The 18,088-nt window shown below is 43.2% G+C and overlaps 1 protein-coding gene across 2 annotated transcripts; it reads left to right on the forward strand.

The window, feature by feature from the left end:
• Positions 1 to 8,913: 8,913 nt before the first annotated feature.
• Positions 8,914 to 17,269, forward strand: gtf3c5 (general transcription factor IIIC subunit 5). 2 transcript variants are annotated; one of them, XM_004075119.4, is made up of 11 exons: positions 8,914 to 9,179; positions 11,480 to 11,678; positions 12,268 to 12,466; positions 12,545 to 12,725; positions 12,812 to 12,916; positions 13,414 to 13,528; positions 13,625 to 13,705; positions 15,061 to 15,149; positions 15,217 to 15,299; positions 15,377 to 15,519; positions 16,974 to 17,269. In XM_004075119.4, exons 1-11 carry the CDS (start codon positions 8,976 to 8,978, stop codon positions 17,165 to 17,167), a joined length of 1,593 nt encoding a protein of 530 aa, XP_004075167.1. In that variant the 5' UTR covers positions 8,914 to 8,975; the 3' UTR covers positions 17,168 to 17,269. The 2 variants fall into 2 exon arrangements, with proteins under 2 accessions (XP_004075167.1, XP_020563553.1); XM_020707894.2 differs by lacking the exon at positions 8,914 to 9,179 and adding an exon at positions 10,083 to 11,404.
• The last annotated feature ends 819 nt before the right edge of the window (positions 17,270 to 18,088 follow it).

Consider the following 18,088-nt stretch of genomic DNA (forward strand, 5'->3'; position numbering starts at 1 on the left):
GGAAAAAGACTTAAGACAGCCGGGGCTTCATTTCAGGGAACTCAGGTGAGCAAAAGCTCATTTCCAGACAAACTAACACTTACTTACAGAGAGACATTTCCTCTCAGCTCTGTTCTTTACAACTTCAATAATGTGCATTTTCTTTATTCTGAGCTTTTAAGCAATTATAAATGTCAGATTTTACACAAAAATCCTAAAAAGACAGATCGCTCACAAGAAATATTCTCTTCAGATGGTTCTGATCCAGTTTTTCAGCTGCCGTTAAAAAATACTTTAAACTGTAACAGAGCTTAAATGTATGACTTTATGAAATTAATGAAACTAAAACTTAGCTCCATGATAAAAGAGGTTTGATTCTTTAGAGACAGTTTATGTATTGAATTCTTCATTTAAAAAAAATACACAAAAGAAACAAAAATATATTTAGAGCTCCAACAAATGCCTTTTCTTCAATGGACTAAGCATTTATTTACTTTTGAGTTTGGTTTTCTAAAAGTCATTGCAAGTTTGCTAAAAGGTTAAAAGAAAGTTTATTAATAAAAGGCTTAAAAATGCACTTTGCATAAGAAACTGTCAGAGGTGCAACAGGCTTTATTTTCTCTTGGGGTTCATCTTTGCAGAAATCAAAGTCTGGGGATGGAAGAGTTTCTGTCAAACAAATCTGAGGTTTTTATGCAAAATGAGTTGGCAAACGGGTCGAGGGGTGGGGGGTTCACAGCGGTTAGACCTGCTGCTGTGAGTTGATGGAGCAAATCAAAATCCTGCACAGGCTGCAGCAGAAGGAGGATCCTCCTGTCTGGGGCTGAACAAACAGGACACGAGTCCTGAAGGAGGAGGGGCGCTGCAGCTGGGGTTTGCCCGGGGAAAAACGGGAGAAACTGAAGGAAGTGTGCAGCTCTGAGTGCCCGAAGCACGGCGGAGGGGGTATCATGAGGAGCCAGATTGGTTTGTTCAAACTGCTGCTTCGGGATCAAAAAGACACTCACTGGACCTTCATGAGGGAAATGTTGGTGAAAAAATGAGCTCTGAAGAAAAGGAGAAATATTTGAGAAAAACTACGATTGTCTGCTTTGATGTTAGCTACAGAGGTAAAAAAAAAAAGTAGACAATGATCAACCAAATCTGCTGCATCCAGCAAACAGTCTGAACAACAACTCAATTAAATCAAGACCGAACAACAGGCCTCTGTCTGCAGCCTCCTGATGCAGGTACAAGCAGAATGCAGCAGGATTTGGTTTGCAAATCAGCTCTATGCAAACGAGGTGGGGCCGGTACTCTGGAAACTCTTCAGGATGTGAGCGGGATAGCGCCCCAGGCATCAGCATTCACAGATGTCAGAGCGGGGTATCCCCCGCAGAACGGAGGGCCTCGCCCCTCCTCAATCCTCTGCTCAACATCTTCCCCGTTCAACAAGGAAGTAAACTTTTTTAAACAAAACACAAACATCTCTGGACTCTGAAAGGCTACAACACAACAAGCTTCACAAAAAGACCTTTCAGAAGCGAAAGCTTCAGAAAGCAACACTTGCGTGGCTTCGGGTCTCTGGTTGTTATTTTTGTGGGTGTTGTTTTATTGTGCATGTTTATTTTGTTGTGTTCTTTATGTTGTAGCTGTGGGCTCCTCAGCCCAAGACAAATTTCCCTGACGGGACAATAAAGTATTGATTGATTGAGTGATCTGATGAGACAGGCAGCATCTCCAAGGGTCTTGTCCAAGGACCCACAATGGATTTTTAGCTCATTGCCCGGCCTGGGACCCAAATCCAGGTTTCCTGTGTGACAGTCCTACACCCAACCAACTGAGCTATCAAAAACTCATGTTTTTAGTTTTGAAATACTGACATGTTCCTTTTTTTCATCTGATTGCAGAGTTTTTCCAAAAATGTTGTTTAGCTGTACCACAGAACTTAAGTAGATGTTCCAACAGATACTTTTATAATCTCATTCGAATACCGTACCGTGCCATACCATATCGTATCGTACCTTACCATACTTTACGGTACCATACCTTACTGTACTGTACCGTGCCGTACCATACCATACTATACAGCACCATACCGCTGCGTACCATATCGTGCCATATTGTACCGTACCATACTGTACCGTACCTTACTGTACTGTACCATACCATACCATACCATACCATACCATACCATACCATACCATACCATACCATACCATACCATACCATACCATACCATACCATACCACACCATACCATTCAATACCATACCGCTCCGTACTGCACCGTACTATACTGTACTATACTGTACCATACCACACCACACCATACCACACCATGCCATACCATACAGTACCTTACTGTGCTGTACTGTACCGTGCCGTACTATACCGTACTGTACGATACTGTACTGTACCCTACCGTACTGTTCCATGCCATACCATGCCTTATCATACCGTACCAAACTGTACCTTCTTTACCGTACTGTACCTTACTGTGCTGTGCCGTGCTGTGCCATGCCATAAAACTTTTTTTATGGAGCACTTAAACTGTCTGTGCAGACCTGAAGTCAAATCATGCAAGCGTTAAGGATTTTAAGCAAAACATGGATTCTACTGAGTCGTACAAGGAATGCTTTTAAAGCTACCTTGTTGCATAATTGCCGTCAAACAGACACAAACAGTTCATAATCAATTAAAAAAGTTATATTGTAGTGGCATAGAAAAAAAACCTTGACTGTGTGCCAAAGATAAGTTAAAAAACAGAAACTGTAATTAGAGAGAACTGTAATTGTGTTTTACTTTCATTTGTGTAATCTCGTTTTTTTGTTTTGAGATTCCTTTTTTTTAAAGCACATGATAAATTGTACACTGCGTTGACAGACTACAATGTTCTTGCTTTCTCAGTTTTAAATGAAAAAAGACCAGACATGGGAGAGAGTATAAGATTTTTCAAAACATTAACAATTTTAGTGGCACTTCACATAAAGTCTGATCTTATAGGCTTAACATGTTCTGTCCATTTAGACCAGGGGTTCTCAAAGTTTTTGTAGGGGGTCAGATTAGGAACTTGATATTAGACTGGGGGCCAATTTTGGTGAAAAAAAATGGAAAAACAGAAAAAGTGGTTTTTAATAACTTTATTGACCAAGTGTCATTTGTACAGTTAACCAGGGCCTCCACATGTTTTCCCAGTTACTCGTCTAGTAATTGTGTCATTTGACAGACTTATTTCTTCAAACTTTTTCTTCTTCTCTAGTCTAGTCTAGTCAAACAATGTCAGCAACTTTCAGCATTTATTCTTTTACAAACTCCCCGTCACAAAGGGCTTGCCGTGCCGGAGCCATTTCCAAAGCCACAACATAGCTAGCTTCTGTTACAGCTTCACTGGATTCAGCCCTTTTTGTAAACATCTGCTGTGCAGCACAGCCTCGTTGTAGTTGTTGGAGTTTATTGTTCCGCTACTTGCCGCTAAATTTGTCATAGTTTTTATGATTTTTAACATAGTGACGATTTATATTGAGTACTTTGAGCATTTGCATTTACCTGCTTACAAATCAGGCACATGACTTTATCCAGCCCATGAGGTAAAGTAAGCATTTGTCCACTTAGCTTGAAAGCGCCTTTTCCTCCTCACCAACACAAATTTTTACCTCAAATGAACCTGCTCTGCCTCTCTTTAATTAAGGGCCACAAAAAATCTTCCTGCGGGCCGCCATTGGCCCCTGGGCCGCACTTTAAGAACCCCTGATTTAGACTAAGCAGTGTAAAAAAACATCCTGTTTTTTGTAGTGAGTGAGAAATTCTTTCCATTGTAGAAATTCTTTGTACAACGTCAAACCAGTCCTCTGTCGTTGGTCGTTTAGGTTTACGGCATTTTCTGGTTGTTTTCTTACTAACCGCCATCAGAATGTAGAGTAATCTCATTTTTAAAGTACTTTTACTAGAGTACCCCTTCACCTCCTGTGTACCTGTTACGGATGACAATTTTCTTACTGTTGGTGTCCAAAAAAACGGTCATTTGTCATTAAACTATTTACTTTATTCACACACTTTCAAATAAACATTCACAACAGAAAGTGGCTCTCAGTAAAGTGAGAGAAAAAAAGCTCAAGAGAGAACATAGACACTTTAAAAACAAGGAAAGAGGGAAAATTCAACAAAATAAATTAGACTTTGCAAACTAATATGTATTTAAATTCAAGAAAACACCGGATATGTTGTTTTATGAATGAAATGAAAATACTTGAATAGTTATCGTGTAAATAAACTAGAAGTGGGTTTACACAATAAAATAGTTATTATTAGAAAATGTTTGAAACATGTTAAAGAAATCTGCTAATAAAAAATCTCAAAGGCATCAAACACCAACTGGAATGGCTAAACGCTGAAACAAATAGGTCCTCAGGAAGCATCACTGTGAAACGCTGCCTCACTGTGAGATTTGGTTCTCACTGTGGGAATTGTTCGCAGCGCAGCACCTGAAGAGCTCTGAAGGATCTGTTAGTGGAGATCTGAAAGAACGGTTGAGACTGAAATGAACCTAAAAACAAATGAAAGAATCTCAAAATCAGTTCTGAAGCTGACAGTCAGACCTTAAAAACAGAGAGATGTGAGCCGTGCAGCTGGTCTCTGACATCAGAGTCATCTATTCGTTTATCTGAAAATGAGACAGATGCAGTACAGAAACTAACATGAAAAACACAACAAACAAAGTAAAACTATTAATCTACGTGTTACACAAAAATACAAATGGAAAACGCCAGATATTTTATAAAGAAGACTTTATTTTCTTTTAGCAAAGTTAATGTAAATTTGATTTTAATTTAAAGTCTGAGCTCCGGATTAAAACCTGCCTTGCTGTGAGAAATGACATTGGGGCTGGAACAGACAGGACGCATGCCCTCGTGCTGTGTGTGTGTGTGTGTGTGTGTGTGTGTGTGTGTGGGTGGGTGGGGGGGTCCAGTTTGATTGGCAGTGACAGTGATGTGGTTCTGCTTCACTGCAGATAAGTGCAGCGCTGACGGCAGCCTGACGTGCACGAGGCCACGCCTGAGGGACACGGCAAAATAGAAAACTTTGATAACCATGTTTCGCTTTTGGGACATAATCTGTTTAATAAAACAAGGGGGGGGGGGGTCACTACACTCCAAGAATTCAGGATAAAGGCTGGACTTTACTGTTGTATTTTTGCCAGCATCAGAAGACGTACCCTCTGTCTTAAAGGGGGTGTAAAGAAGAGCACGGCTGTGACTGATGCTTTGATTTGCCAGCATCAGGCTGAACGGACGTAAGCACATTTTTCACAAACAAACCGTGTCGAAGGAAATAAAACGAGGGATTAGCACTTTGTTAGCCCAATTATGGCTTCATGTCAATGAAAAGCAACAAAAGTAGTTTGGTAAGCATGCGGGGGGGGGGGGGGGGCATTCCTGCATCTTTGTAAACAGGAGATGCGATTGGTAAAGTCAACAGTGAGTTCAGAGGGTCAAAGGTTACACTATGTACCGTTTAGAGGATGTAAAGACAGACAGGGGAGATGAAACGCTACAAAAAGTGAATGTTAGAGGACGTGAACATGTGTTGGATGTAGTAAAGATGTGTTACATGAGGTAAGGAATGTCGGACGTCAGGAGATGTAAAGATGTGTACTGGTATTGTTCTGACTTGTGGGAAAAAATAAACATTTTTTGGAAGAATTGAGAGGGTCCGGCACTAAAGTATCCAGCTATTCTGCCCCCTGGCTCTGGAACTCACTTCCTCCTGACCTCAGAAACATTGCCTCTCTCTCACAATTCTCACAATTTTCTCTCACAACTTGCATATTTCCCCCCCATAACGAGACATTCTTGGCCTGTTTTAAAATGCACATTTTACTGTACATTTTATTGTTTTTAGCTTTCGCTATTATGTACGGCGACCTTGAGTTCCTAGAAAGGCGCCCAACAAATAAAATGTATTATTTTCATATGTTTGTGGGTTTTTTAGTGAACCGTCGGAAACCTTCCTCTCCATTTGACTGCAGCGATCGATTGGGCCTTGTGGCTGTGGACCAGAGCAAACATCCAAATATGACCAAAGTCGACATTCAGATTTCCTCTCCGCTGATTAGCGTCCGGCTCTGACAGGACGGACGAGCCGATGAGTGAGAGGGGAAAGCTGTGGAAGCAGGCACGTTGAAATCTTCAGGCAGCAGCAGCCTCCAGCAGAGCCAGTCGGGCGGTGGAGGCCACCTGATAACCTTATCTGGCCCCCCCCACACTGTAACGGCTGAAGCAGGCCAGCAGCCAGGCGGGGAGGGGTGGAGGGCCTCAGCTCAGATAACAGCAATAACTGAGTGAACATCCCATTGATGAGAGCCCCCAGAGACAAAGACAAACGACTCTAAGATCAACCAAATCCTCACCACACAACAGATTGTGAGTCACGTCTTCTGTCTGAAGACCCCTCCCACAAAACCCCACCTTCACGCCACCCTCTGAGACTGTTTTTCATGTACTCCTCTTCGGTTTAGGCATTCAAAGATGTGACAAAGACTAACTTAATCCAACGAAGGTCCAGGAAGCGTAAAGATCCAAACCCAAAGATTGGGGACAGATTACCCAGAATAACCTAATTCTCTCACACGTATCATCAATCTGAAAGCCTTTCTCACAGCTAGAAATGTTAAACACGCAGAGTTTGGAAACTTTTAAAGTGAAACTGGAAACACAGTCGCTGTGAAGGAGGGAGGTTTTCAAAGGCAAAGGAGACAAACTTGAATTAAAGTCAACAGTTTGGCATCAGAGGACTGTGAGGCAGCATCTGCAGTAATCCTGAGAGCACAAGGACAACAGGCTGCAGGCCTCTTCCCTTCCTGTGAAGCCACAGGATCTGTTGACTCGCTGGGGAGGGACAGCAGCAAATCTGCAGGAAAAACTCAGCTGATGTTTGAACAAATACTCAACTGATCCAAACACTCAACTCTGCATTATCCAGCAACCAGAGCTACTCCAGAGTCATGATGCTCAGCTGTGAAGAGAAGGCAACGACGTGCTGCCACCATGAGGCCAAAAGCTGCACAGCAGCAGCCACTTCAGCCTCACTGTAAAACCTGACTTTCCTTTAAATCGTTTCATTTAGTATTTTGATTGATCTATATTTACTTTTACTAAAATAATAAAGCTTTAACTTTTATATATACTTTTCATTTGTTCAATGAATTTCTTCATTAGATATTTATACTTTTGCTTTGTTTGATTCCAAATCATAATTTAATAGATAATTTCTACTTTGCATCAGTTCATTTAATCCCACAAAGTTAACTTTAAACATGCAGAAAATATTAAAAACTAAAGATCAGTAACTATGCAGATGTTCTAAGATCAACCAGGAGGATGCAGAATAGCAAAGTGAGGTGGATGAACCACAAACAGTGGATCTCTGGATGATCTGTGAGGTAAAAGGAACAAGAAAAAAAGACCAAGACTGCAAAACATCAACTCACAGAAAAACAGCTGAAGCTCTTTTGCTTTAGTGAACCCGAAGTGGGAATATCTGCTCAAGAGTGTCAAAGATGACGGTTTCACTTCTATTTTTTGTCTCACGCATAAAAAATGAGGACAATTCCTTTAATGGTAATGATGTGACCATTCAGTTCTGTCTGAGTTACTTTTATTCAAATGTTTGGGCTGTGCGGAGCTCTGAAGCTCACTTGAATACCGTAACTAATTTTGAATGTAGGCTGCACGGTGGTGCAGTGGTTAGCGCTCTTGCCTCCCAGCAAGAAGGCCTCCAGTTCTAGTCCTGGCTGGGGGATGTGAAAAACTACATCAATGGGGGACTTTTCTGTTTTGAGTTTGCATGTTCTCCCTGTGCATGCGTGGGTTCTCTCCGGGGTCTCCGGCTTCCTCCCACCATCCAAAAACATGCTTCATAGGTTAATTGGTCACTCTAAACTGTCCCTAGGTGTGAGTGTGTGCTTGTGGACATTCTGCCCTGCGACAGACTGGTGACCTGTCCAGGTTGTCCACTGCCTTTGCCCACAAGTGGCCAGGATAGGCTCCAGCAGCCCCGTGACCCCGAAAGGGAAAAACGGTTAAGAAAATGAATGAATGAATACTTTTGTATGTGTATATGGGGGGGTGTTATCCAGCAGGACCGACACATTCATTTGCAGAAACACTAATATGCGAACTTGTTAGAAAGAAGAAGAAACATTTTTGTGTAGCGCACCAAAACATAAAGATTTGACTGAAAGTTGAGATACAAACAAATGAAAAGACTAAATGTGCTGGACAGACTTTTTTCTGGGTTGTTTTTCTGTTGAGCTGAGATGAAAGTTACTACTCAAACCTGTGTTTTTTTTTAATTTTGTTCCTCAGGACACATTGTTTTATAGGATTTCAATGCAATTCTGTTAAAATACCTGATTCCTCTCACCATCAGTGTTTGCAGGAATATTTAAGTGACAGTCGGCAAATTATGGTATGTCAAAGAACAGTTGGGGGACTGGAGTCAGGAGACGCAGCCAAAGAGACAAGAGGACAAGAGCCTGAATCAATAGCAAAGGCTTTTATCTTAAGTTACATATCAGGAACAAATCAAGCAAAAACACATTTATTCACACAACACTTTCAAATGTTCTATATTTGTCTATAATTAAAAAATATAGACAAAGAAAGCATATTTATCAGCTATAACGGCAGTATGAAAAAACTGCATGCTGTGTAAAATTGTGTTCTGTGTTGTCCAGTAAGCTTTTTTGCAGAACTTGTGTAAAAGTAGATACTTTTATTTATATTTCACAGCAGTTGTAAATTAAAATAAAAACTAGCTTAATTCTCTTTTTTTTTATTTAAAAAACATTCTTTTATTAAGAATGTATTTGGTTCAGGCTGTTTATTGTATGGGGGGCGGGGAAGAAATGGGCGGAACTTTAACCGTCCAAACTTGTCTCTACCCGGCTTGATTTTTTAGACGGCCCCAACAGTTGAACTTCCGGTTTTGGTTTCGACGCTTCCTTCAGTAGCAGGTATGGCCGCAGAACCCAGGTACCAGAGGCTGGATTTTACCCTGAAGGAGCTGACCCTGCCGGGTGCGGCGGAGGACGCGGTGCCGGGCAGCTCGTCCACCCTGGAGCTGCGGGACAGGAAGCTGGTGTGCGTGGAATACCCCGCGGTGGTCCACAACACGGACAAGATGCTGGACACCCTGGGCGGGGAGCAAGCCGTGAGCAAAGTGAGTGGCGTGGAGGAAACACTGTAGTGCCTGTTTTGACATTTTTAGTACAATATAGCCAGAGTCGGAAGTCCGGAGTATGGGGGCATATGTATCTCATATTTCAAAATAAAAGTCTATATTTTGACTCATTCTGAAATATGAGTCAATTATGCTTCCGGAGAGCAGAGGATTTTGTTTGTCAAAATCGTTTTTATAAAGTTTGATTGCACAGAATCTGCCGAAATAAGTCTCCTGATATTTTTCTAACAAATAATGTTAAAAAAAACAACAACATCAAATATGTGAAGAAAAGTGTTGCTTTTCTCTCCAAACTGAATCGTTCTACACTGTATTGGCTTAAATGTGTCTTTTTCTAACAAGACGTTTGAACGTTTGCATAAATATTTGTTTATCTGTGGTTGATAAGGAGCAACTTTTTGTATGGGTCCATCAAGTTAGGTTTAAAAAAATCCCGCCTCAGTAAGTGATGTTTACCTTGGCCACACCCACGCCGCTGTTTTTTTTTTTTTTTTTTTAAACTTGTCCTGTCCAACAGCTGGGCAGACAGATGAGAGCTGAGGGCCTCTTGTGTTGGACATATTTTACTTTAACAAGAGGGGTTATTAATCTTCAGACAAACCAAAGGTATGTCTGAATAAACCCCTTTTGTAATTGAGGCCAAACTTTATTAATTTCAAACATGTTTGAAGATCTTTGGTGTTGGACCGGACGGAAAAGGAAAGAGGGGAAGAAGAGAGAGGGACGTTAGAGAGGGGGGGGGAAGGAGGGTGATAGTAGGAGGGGAAGGGGGATAAGACCATGAAGCAGCATACAGCAACAAGTTTACTGGTTGTTAATCACCATGATAAGGCTCAAATGCAGTACAAAAAGGGCGGAGCCTGTCCACACACACACCCAAGTGTCAAACACACCTGCTAGCTGCAAAACCCACGCCGCTGTTGAGGTCATAGCACTGACTGTATATGAGACCTGGACTGAGTGACCCTTCACCCCTGGCGTTCCAAACAGGAAGTACCTGCTGGCTGCTACATACTTTTTTTAACATCTTCTTTAAAATCCTCACTTAAAAAACTGCATTTTTTTCTGTATCCCCATCCCGGCCATTTGTTTTTGGTGGTGCCCGCTTTCCCCCACATCAAATGTTCCAAACGTTTGATTGACAGATTCTTCAGACCCTGTTTTCAGTGGTAAGGGTGTGGCCTTCAAACAAGCTCAATCCTGATTAGCGAGAGTTGTTGCCATAGAAACGATGACTCAGACCGACGGACCTATCACTGCTTACTGAAGTTGTCTGGCTCCAACACGGTGATGTCCGTATCGCAAAAAAAATGGCGACTGAATTGACTTCATTTGGTTCTGAGGCAGAAGTAAACTATTTCAATGGGTGACGTAAGACTCCCATTGAAATAGTCATCCAGTCATTCATTCCAGTTCTCTGTGACGGTCAATGGGTCAAACAGTGAAAGAATTGATGAACCCTGTGGTCATGTGACCCGTTGTTTTTTTTATTTTTTATTGACTAGGTATAATTTCCTGGAAGCCCCACCTTCCCAAAAACAGATGACAGAGTCCGTCTGCTGTAATTTGTGTTCATTCAGGTTATTCTGGAGATAACTTTGGAGATAAAAGTGTTCTATACAGACTGTACAGGTTCTTATATTTCAAATTGAAATGAATAAAAGAAGAGCCAACACCTTTTGATGGACACCATGCGATGGGCGGAGTCATCAGCTCATTCTGGTTTCTGTGGCACTGAGCTTCATGGCGTTTTTGGTGGGTGTGTTGGGGTTTCTGTCTGTTAAACCGTGATGAAGAACTGCAGTGAGTATGTCCAGAAACGTGTCACCGTGCTCAGTGATGTTTAAAGACCCACTCCGATAAAAATGGTCTCTTTGGTGTTTTTGACATGTTTTCTAATGATGGAGGGCATAGATAAAGAAAATTAAGCTTCAATTCTGTAATCTGTTCTCCCCCATCCCCTGAGGGAACGGTGAGCTGCACACAGAGCCTCACTCAAGAACCATATGATGGTTTAACGTCCAGTCCAACCCCCTTCATGCTGATTGTCAAGCTGGACCCCATTTTTAGAGTCTTTGGTTGCCCTGGATTTGAACTCAAGACCTTTAAGTCTCAAGAGCTGACGAAAAAAATGCTTTTTGAAAAAGTTCGTAGCTGTGACGTACGCCGTTCAGCAGGCCAGCAGTGCTGCCCATAAGTCAGAGGTGAATTTCTAATGAAGCCAGACCGTCATCCAAACTCTGCAGACTCGTCTCTGACCAGCTCTTCTGTCGGTCCAGACTTTTGCCGACCCCAACAGGCGCCTGGAGCTGCGTTTCCGGCCCCAGGACCCTTTCTGTCACTCTGCCTGCGGGAACCGCCTCTCCTCCAGCAACATCCTCCTCCGAGTGAGGCGGCGCGTCCGAAGAAAAGACCCCAAGGACGCCGAGATCCAGATGGATGTAGTTGGAATCATTGGAACCACCTATAAATTCCAAGGTGAGAATTTACCCGCTGTAAGCCTCTTCATGTTTGTCTTGATGATGGGGGCATATTGTGAACCATCTTCTAACCCTTGTGCTATCTTGTGGGGTCCAGATGACCCCACTCCCAATGTTAACGTGCCTCCGAGGCTCGAACAATATTGGGAGTGGGGTCATCTGGACCCCACAAGATAGCACAAGGGCTAACCTGCAGCTGCAGAGCCTCAGTTCTGCACATAATATGATCGGCATGTATATTGATGGGGGTGTGTTCATGGTATGGGCTTCCTCTTTTTATTGACACAAGAATGAAGACTTTATTTTCGTTAGCTGAAAGGCCAGAAAAGGTCAAAACTACCATGTGATTAGATGTGAGGAAGCAGAAACAATCATTTTCTAGATGGAAAAATACCAAAGAAGCTTCACATTCGTTCAGGTATTTCCTTAGAGTGTGACATGGGTGTGAATGTGACGTAATGATGGAACATGTAGAAGCAGCATATTTCCATCGACTCCTTTCCAGGCACTGTTTCGTATTCAGGTTTTGTTTTTGTGATCTAAAGTGAAAGCGGTGGTGGTTCTGATCGTGTGTTTGGACTCTGCAGGCCTGGCAGACTTTCAGTACCTGGCCGTGGACTCTCAGGGAGGAATGCACACGTCTCTGTACGACAGAATAATCCTGCGCCAAACGGAGACCCAGGAGTTCTTCGAACAGCCCGTGCCGTACTTCCTGCCGCCCGTGATCTTCTCGCGCCTGGACAACCCCATGGACTACTTCTACCGCGCCGAAGCCCATCAGGCCCCGTGAGTCCTTTTTTCCTGAAGCATCACTGTTACCATCCGTATCACCTGGATGACGCGTCTCCTCCTTTCTGGTTGTAGCCAAACGTACGCAAACAAGAACTCCATTGGTTTGAATCGCGCTCGCCGGCCCCACAACGCCATATTTGTCAGCTTCAACGACGCCGTGGTGCCCACAGAGTGTCTGGAGGGGGCCAGGCAGAACTGGGCCCGCTGCTGCCTGAAGGACAATGACCGACTGGCGGAAGAGCAGATAAAGAAGGTGAAGCTGCAGAGGTGTCTGATCACATGCTGATGCAGCATGTTGATGAGTGCTTCGCTCATCTCAGACAAACATGTCTCGCTCAGATGTTTGAGAGCCGGCCCATCTGGTCCAAGAATGCAGTGAAGGCCAACTTCAACATCCACCCGGAGAAGCTGAAGCTGCTGCTGCCTCTCTTCGCCTACTACATGGTGAGCTGCGGAGAGAGAAGGAGCCCAGGCAGATGGAAGTGGCTTCAGAACCTGTGTGAAGGATTCTGTTGGATCCTGTCTCACGTCATGGCAGAAGAACTGCTAGTTAGTGTTTGTGTTGAAGCGTTTTGGGGCGATGCCTTTCACAGTTTCTTGAATTTATGCATTTAATCAGTGCTAGAAGTAAATCTTAAGAGGGTAAAAAGACCCTTGTTTCAAGAAAAGTTGTCTTATTTTCTGTCCAAGAATCTGACCAAAAAAGGTTTTTAATAGTAAAAGGAAAAAAGGTCTCTGTGACCAGAATTCCATTTTGCTTTTTTAAAGAAAATTTGGTAACAGCATACGAATTTTGATCTTATTTCTTAGGGGCCGTTTTTTTGCAGCGTACCTTTGAGGCTCTCAAACCACTTCCTGGTCGGAGCCCATTTCACGTTATTGCGTAGCGATCTTCTGTTCTTCTGACAAACACAACAGAAACTGTGGCGGCGTTTGTGCAGGTGACCGGACCGTGGCGAAGCCTGTGGGTCAGGCTAGGCTACGATCCTCGCAAGGACCCGGAGTCCAAGAAATACCAGATGCTGGACTTCAGGATGCGCTGCAGCACCAAACACGGTCAGAGCAGTGCGCTCCCCCTGCCAGGCTGAGCCCGCAGTCCACCAAAGACTAGTTTTAGGAAAACTCATTTCAAAACCAATGTCCTCTTTTCAGGATACTCCTTTTCCAAATTGCTGGTGAAAGCTAAGCGGAGCTCCCTGAACTACAGCCTTCCCATCACGCTGAACAAAGCAGGTATTTTTCCAGTTCACTGCATCCAGAACCAACTCAAAGGTTTGTCCGCTGCAGCAGACTGACGACATGCAGAGGAGGGATTAGCCCTTGTGCTAACTTATGGGGTCCAGATGACCCCACTCCCAATGTTAACGTGCCTCAGACAAACTAAGTTGGGAGCAACACATCAGACACATACAAGCTAAAGTCTCAAAAAGTATTTAAATCGTAAATAAATCTAAACGTTTATTAACAGTAGATATGTATTGTACTGCTACTTAATATTACCATATTTCACCTACTGTATAGAAATTTGGGGGAATAATTCTAAGAGTTCTTCTCTACATCCTCTCTGTTTACTTCAAAGACGAGCCGTCAGAATTGTACATAAAGCTGGATATCTGGATCTTACAAACAATTTCTTTTATCAATCTAGACTTTTAAAACTGTATTACCCTCTGGATTTTTACACTGCGCAAAGTTTACACAGAGTCAGTGGGAAATCGTTACCATTCAATATCCAGAAACAGTACTTAGAAAATGAAGGATGTAGGAACTTCAAGATCAAACTGATAAGAACCATAAAGAAAAGTTTCTGTGTGTCGGTGTGTGGCACTAAACTTTGGAACGGGTTCAGTAATGAGCTCAAACAATGTTCAGATATTCAAGAAAAGGTATAAAGAAACTCTGATCTCACGATATAAAAATAAGGGGAGTTAAGGATCAACAGGGGTTTGAATAATTCCAAATACATGAACTTGATGGTGGTGAAATAATCAAAGCTATTTTAATTACAACAGTAAAATTATAAAATGAATTTACTCAGTAGGGGTGGGATTATATACGTTTGCTTCTTCCCGCTCCTTTTCAAGCCATAAATCAAACTCTACTTGACTTTAGTTAATGATCACTGTATTTAATTAAGCAAACGTGATTTAAGTGACTTTTTTGTTTTGTTTTATTTTCTGTCTTTTTAATCTATGCATTTCATCATTTCTGTAATGACTTTGACTTTGACTACAATGCTTGACATAATTCAATAAATCAAAATCAAATCAAATCTGGACTCCACAAGATAGCACAGGGGTTAAGAAACGGAGCTGCAGGAAGTGACGATGCTGACTCCAACCAAAGTCCTGCAGTGAATGAGATGAAGTGGCAGAAACTTTAGAAGAAGTGGGCCACCAGGCCGGATGAGGCACAACATGTCGAGATAAACACAACAAACCCTGTAATGTTTGTCTTAGATACAAGCCGCTGCCAGATTTTTTTGTCTTATTTAAAGAAAATCTGCCAATGAGGAGAGATTTTATTTGTCTGTATTGTGCCTTTACAAAAAGAGTGAACTCTGACCTCCCAGCATCTCATGGTTTCAGTCCCTCAGGCCACCAGCGTGATGCATATTCCCTCTCGGGAAAACCCCAGCACCAGCCGGGATTCTGCTCCTCTGTCCTACCAGCTGAAGGTGAGAGTGGGGGTGGAGGGCAGCAGGCTGGTGGATCAAGTGACGACCCGTCTTTTCCTCCCTTTAGGAGTCTGCATACATCTTCAGGGAAGGCATGCTTCCTCCGTACCGACAGATGTTCTACCAGCTCTGTGACTTGGACGTGGACAGGTGGGCGTGGCCGTGTGCGCGAGCCTCAGCAGAACCCCGGGAACTCCTGAGCAGAGCTTGTGTTGTTTCCTGTCCAGCATCAGGCAGGCGATCGAGCAGAGCAGCGGGACGGAGCAGCAGTGCTTGGAGCGAGATGGCTGGTGTGCTGCCGGCACCACGGACAAGCTGAGGGACCTGATCTTCTCCATGATCAAGAATGTCATGCAGGCTCAGAAACAAGGTTAGAAAGCCGTTCTGGGGCAGACGGAGGGACAACACGTTGGAGGGTCTTCCTCTCTGGGACAGACGTGTAGGTTTAGTTTGGATGAGCTGGACTGCACAGCCCCCCTTCATCTGGCTCAATTAGCCGTCGGGTCAGAACCTATTGGCTGATTTCCACTGGTCCGTCTCCGTTGGGTTGACACAAAAAACATATAATTTCATTTGTAACGCTCAAGAACATAAACTGTTCATTTAGATTGTTGCATTACCAAGGAGGTTACTCACAATGTCAATCTAACCAACAAAAAAAACACACAACGTCCAGAACGACCTCCGGGAAATCCGATCCTCCCAAAACTGTTCCGACAGGACGAAGAACAAAGCAAACTATCCCCTCTGTCCTTCCAAAGTAGGTCGGTGACGAAGAGATCTCAACCTGAGGCTGCTGCAGACTTCCCGCGCCTCCTTTTCGTGCTCCTGTGGTGCAGCTTCTTTTAAACTCTTTTTGTCGCCTCCTCATTGCCATGTCAACCAATCAAAAGTCCCTTCCATAGTGACACCAAACATAATATTTACAGGCAGTGTATCCGCAGGATTTCATTTTATTATTTCCCATTTACTTCTTTTTCTTTACACTTTGCACTCCCCTTGAGCAATTGAGCTTTATTTGATTTTTTTTCTTATTTGCCCCTTTCATTCATTTATTCCAATGTGGCGCCGTGACACATTAATCAATGAAAATGTTCACACCGCCTCCATCATGTCTGCGTCTGTATCCGTCCCTCTGCATAGCAGCGGAAGCTTTACGCAGGAGCTCTATTTCCTGTCCATCAACGCATCAATTTCACGCTTAAAAGCCGGAGGAACAGGAAACAGGTCCAGGTTTCAGACTAAAAACTTCAGCTGTACTTTCAAAATAGAACTTTATTTCATATTTTTGGCGATGTGCCCACGCGATTACACTTAACACTGCGTCTATTTTCGGACAACAAAACTTAACTTCATTTATTACACATAACATGCATTTTACAAGGACTCTATGTGGAAGGAGAGGGGACGACTGCTAAAAGTTTGGATGGTGATGACACGGAAATAGCAGGACACAGACTCCCCAGCCAGCCAGGGGGAGGAGAGACGGCCCGGAGTCTTGACACAGACTCCCGATCTGCGGAGCATCTCCGCAGACGGAGATGCTCCGCAGACGGATCAGTGTGAATTCCGGGTAAGAGTGGAGCGGACCAAACTGCCTGGAATAACCCAGCAGTTCCAGCAGCTGCTCTTTTGGGGGCGCTGTTATCCCAAACATCTCCGACTAGGAGTCTTCATAACAGTATACTGTGCTTCTCATAACACTCACTAACGTCATGTCTACGCTGCAGTTCAGCTAAACCAACAGTCTGCAGAAAAAGCAGGCTGCCTGCAGCAGGGAGGCCCCCGCCGTACCGTGGAAGTAACCCCGTGTCTTTTCTTCAGGTTTCCTTGACCTCCCCAAAAAGAAACGGCGCAACAAACTGTGTGTACAATCTCTGTTGAAAGATGTGGATCCAGAGGAAGAGGAGGAGGAAGAGGAGTGTGAAAACAAGGAGGATGAGGACGAGGATGATGAAGTTCAGCTGTCTGATGGAAGTGAAAATGAGATGGAGACAGAAATTCTTGATTATTTGTGACAAAAGTCATTTTTGACCTCAAGCTTCTTGTTTTGAAATTGAATGTAATGTTTAAATATTATAAATAAAGTTGAAAACTGTTCGGTTTTATTTTTAAAAAAAGTTGCTCTGTCTTTCGTCAGCATTCAGACTTCATTAGACCTGAACTATTTCTTTGTGAGTCATTGAAGAAAGCCTCCTCACATTCGGACCTTGTGATGAAAGATAACGTGAAAAAAAACTTCAAACAAAAAAAGGCTCCTCTTCGTCATGTGTCATCATGACCTTCAGGGAGTCTGTGGCTTTGTTATTGAAGTTAAAATCACTCCTGATGTTTGAGTCTGACTCACTACCTAGAAGAAGACAAACGAGGAGCTTGGTGGATGCAGGGATGGGGGACATGAGGGTGGATGCTGTAAGAGAGGAGGATGCAGAGGAGCAGATATTAGGAAAAGAAGCAAACCAATGAGTCAATTCTCACACTGATAGTTCTGTCATGCTCGGACAGCTGAAGGGGAAGTAACTTGAGAAAAAACATGGGAGTAATGTGATCAGCTGATCAAAGCTCCCAGTGGTGTGTGGGGTACTCCAATGTCTGTTCATCCAGCCATCTCAACCCGCCGAATCCCCTCTGGCATGACGGGGCTGCTGGAGCCTATCCCAGCTGCTGTTGGGTGAAACTGGACAATCAACTCGTAGAATCAAACCTTCCTCTTGGACTGACACTTTAACCCAACAGGTGAGTCGTTTGCATTTAGTGACCGACTGAAAGGAAAAGGAGGCAACAGGTAACGATAAAACAAGAACTTGACTTTTGAGATCTGACATAAGGACAAACCTTCAGTCAGTCTGTGTTTTACTTTTGTTCTTCTAAAGGCTTGGATTTTATCAAATAAAATACCTCTTCTAACTTTACCCCCCAAGAGTCTTTATAACTGCAGA

Source organism: Oryzias latipes, chromosome 12 (assembly GCF_002234675.1).
Source record: "Oryzias latipes chromosome 12, ASM223467v1".
NCBI lineage: Eukaryota > Metazoa > Chordata > Actinopteri > Beloniformes > Adrianichthyidae > Oryzias > Oryzias latipes.

Excerpts from the sequence above, each read along its gene's own strand:
- gtf3c5 (XM_004075119.4), top strand. The coding sequence starts at position 8,976 with ATGGCCGCAGAACCCAGGTACCAGAGGCTGGATTTTACCCTGAAGGAG. Across the intron at positions 12,467-12,544 it reads GCCGAAGCCCATCAGGCCCC|CCAAACGTACGCAAACAAGA; the intron begins GTGAGTCCTTTT and ends TTCTGGTTGTAG. Across the intron at positions 13,529-13,624 it reads GCGCTGCAGCACCAAACACG|GATACTCCTTTTCCAAATTG; the intron begins GTCAGAGCAGTG and ends TCCTCTTTTCAG.